The sequence below is a fragment of the Corylus avellana genome, chromosome ca3 (genome assembly GCF_901000735.1).
Source record: "Corylus avellana chromosome ca3, CavTom2PMs-1.0".
NCBI lineage: Eukaryota > Viridiplantae > Streptophyta > Magnoliopsida > Fagales > Betulaceae > Corylus > Corylus avellana.
Genome location: NC_081543.1, coordinates 35,736,444 through 35,737,786, shown reverse-complemented (window position 1 = coordinate 35,737,786; position 1,343 = coordinate 35,736,444). Strand labels below are relative to the sequence as shown.

General features: G+C 41.9%; 1 protein-coding gene across 1 annotated transcript in view; it reads right to left on the bottom strand.

Annotated features, from left to right (window-relative positions):
* Positions 1–796, bottom strand: part of LOC132174512 (G-type lectin S-receptor-like serine/threonine-protein kinase At4g27290) — a 1,675-nt gene extending 879 nt beyond the window's left edge. The window contains exons 1-2 of the mRNA XM_059586158.1: positions 637–796; positions 86–567 (exon numbers count right to left, since the gene is read on the bottom strand). Of these exons, the coding sequence (XP_059442141.1) occupies positions 86–567; positions 637–796 (642 nt within the window). The remainder of the gene's footprint in view (positions 1–85; positions 568–636) is intronic.
* Between the last annotated feature and the right edge of the window lie 547 nt (positions 797–1,343).

The following is a 1,343-nucleotide window of genomic DNA, read 5'->3' as shown; positions in this document are numbered from 1 at the left end:
AATTGAATCGGTTCGCAACGCCTAATGGGTTTAGCAGTAATCTTGAGAAAACGGTAGTGTTATGGAGCTCGTACTCGTAATAGACCTCCTTCTCATTCAACACGAATTCATACTCAAATACTGTATTCGGTCTTAATTGAGGATATCCCGTATAACGTAGGCCATTCCATGACCCTGATCTAGTTTTTATTGAATCTCCCTCCTTATTAACCATTTGCGGAAGCCCACGAGGATCTAACCGTTTTGAAAACGCACCTTGAGCAGGATCATCCGTGCTCTTCCAAGATGATAAAAACCTCTCTAGACCAGTTACAAAGTTCCATCCAAGCTTCATTTCTGGTAGGAGCGTGTCACAAGGATAATCAAAACTCTGCCACAAAAACTTCTCTGGGTCATCGTCGTTTCTATCTTTCACAACAAGATTTCCGGTGTCCAAGAGCTGTGCAACTGGATTTTCTGCTGCTCTTGATGCATTAGATGACCAAACAACAGCACTCGTGCTATTAAGAAGCACAAGAATTCCATCATCAGTGACCTTTAAAACTCCCGAAATATCATGTTGGCTGTCTACACCATGTTAACCGTTCTCAAGATGTTAAAAAACCATTTTTCCCACATATCGACTTTTGGAAATACCTGGGCTGAAGAATCCCAATTGGAATGATCCGCCAGCTGAAACTAAAGTAGTGCCACCGTCTGTGATTGACTGAGTTGGAGTAATAGAGTCTTGTGTAATGGAGATTCTAAACAGAGAGAAGAAGACAGAGTAGACGAAAAGATGGGTAATGGCGTCCATTGATTTTCTAATGGCTTACTTTTTCTTACTCGGAGAAAGTAATATATGTATATGGTGTAGTATATCCATATAAGTCAAGACTTGAGCAGAGCGCCTTGTTTCTTCGGGACACTCCCCTTCAATCTATTTTGCTTTTCAACAAAATTGAATTCAGGAGTGTCAATAAAGGCCTCCGTTGATTTTCTACTGCATGGAAGTCCTATCACGTTAGTTGCAAACGGGGCCATTGACATTTAAAACTCCCGAGTGATCGCTAAGCGGAGTGTCTCTGTTGGCTACCCATACAACTGTGGCGGAAGAAATTGTGTACCATATTATTCCCTGATATCGACTATTGGAATTACCTGGGCCGAAGAATCCCAATTGAAATGATCCGCCAGCTGAAACTAAAGTGCCACCGTCTCTGAGAGATTGAGTTGGAGTAATAGTGTCTTGTGTAGCACTGGAGGTTCTTAAGAGGGAGGACAAACATAACGAGTAGACAAAAAGATGGGGAAAGGCTTCCATTGATTTTCTAACGAATGTATGCGCGCAGGATATGAACAGA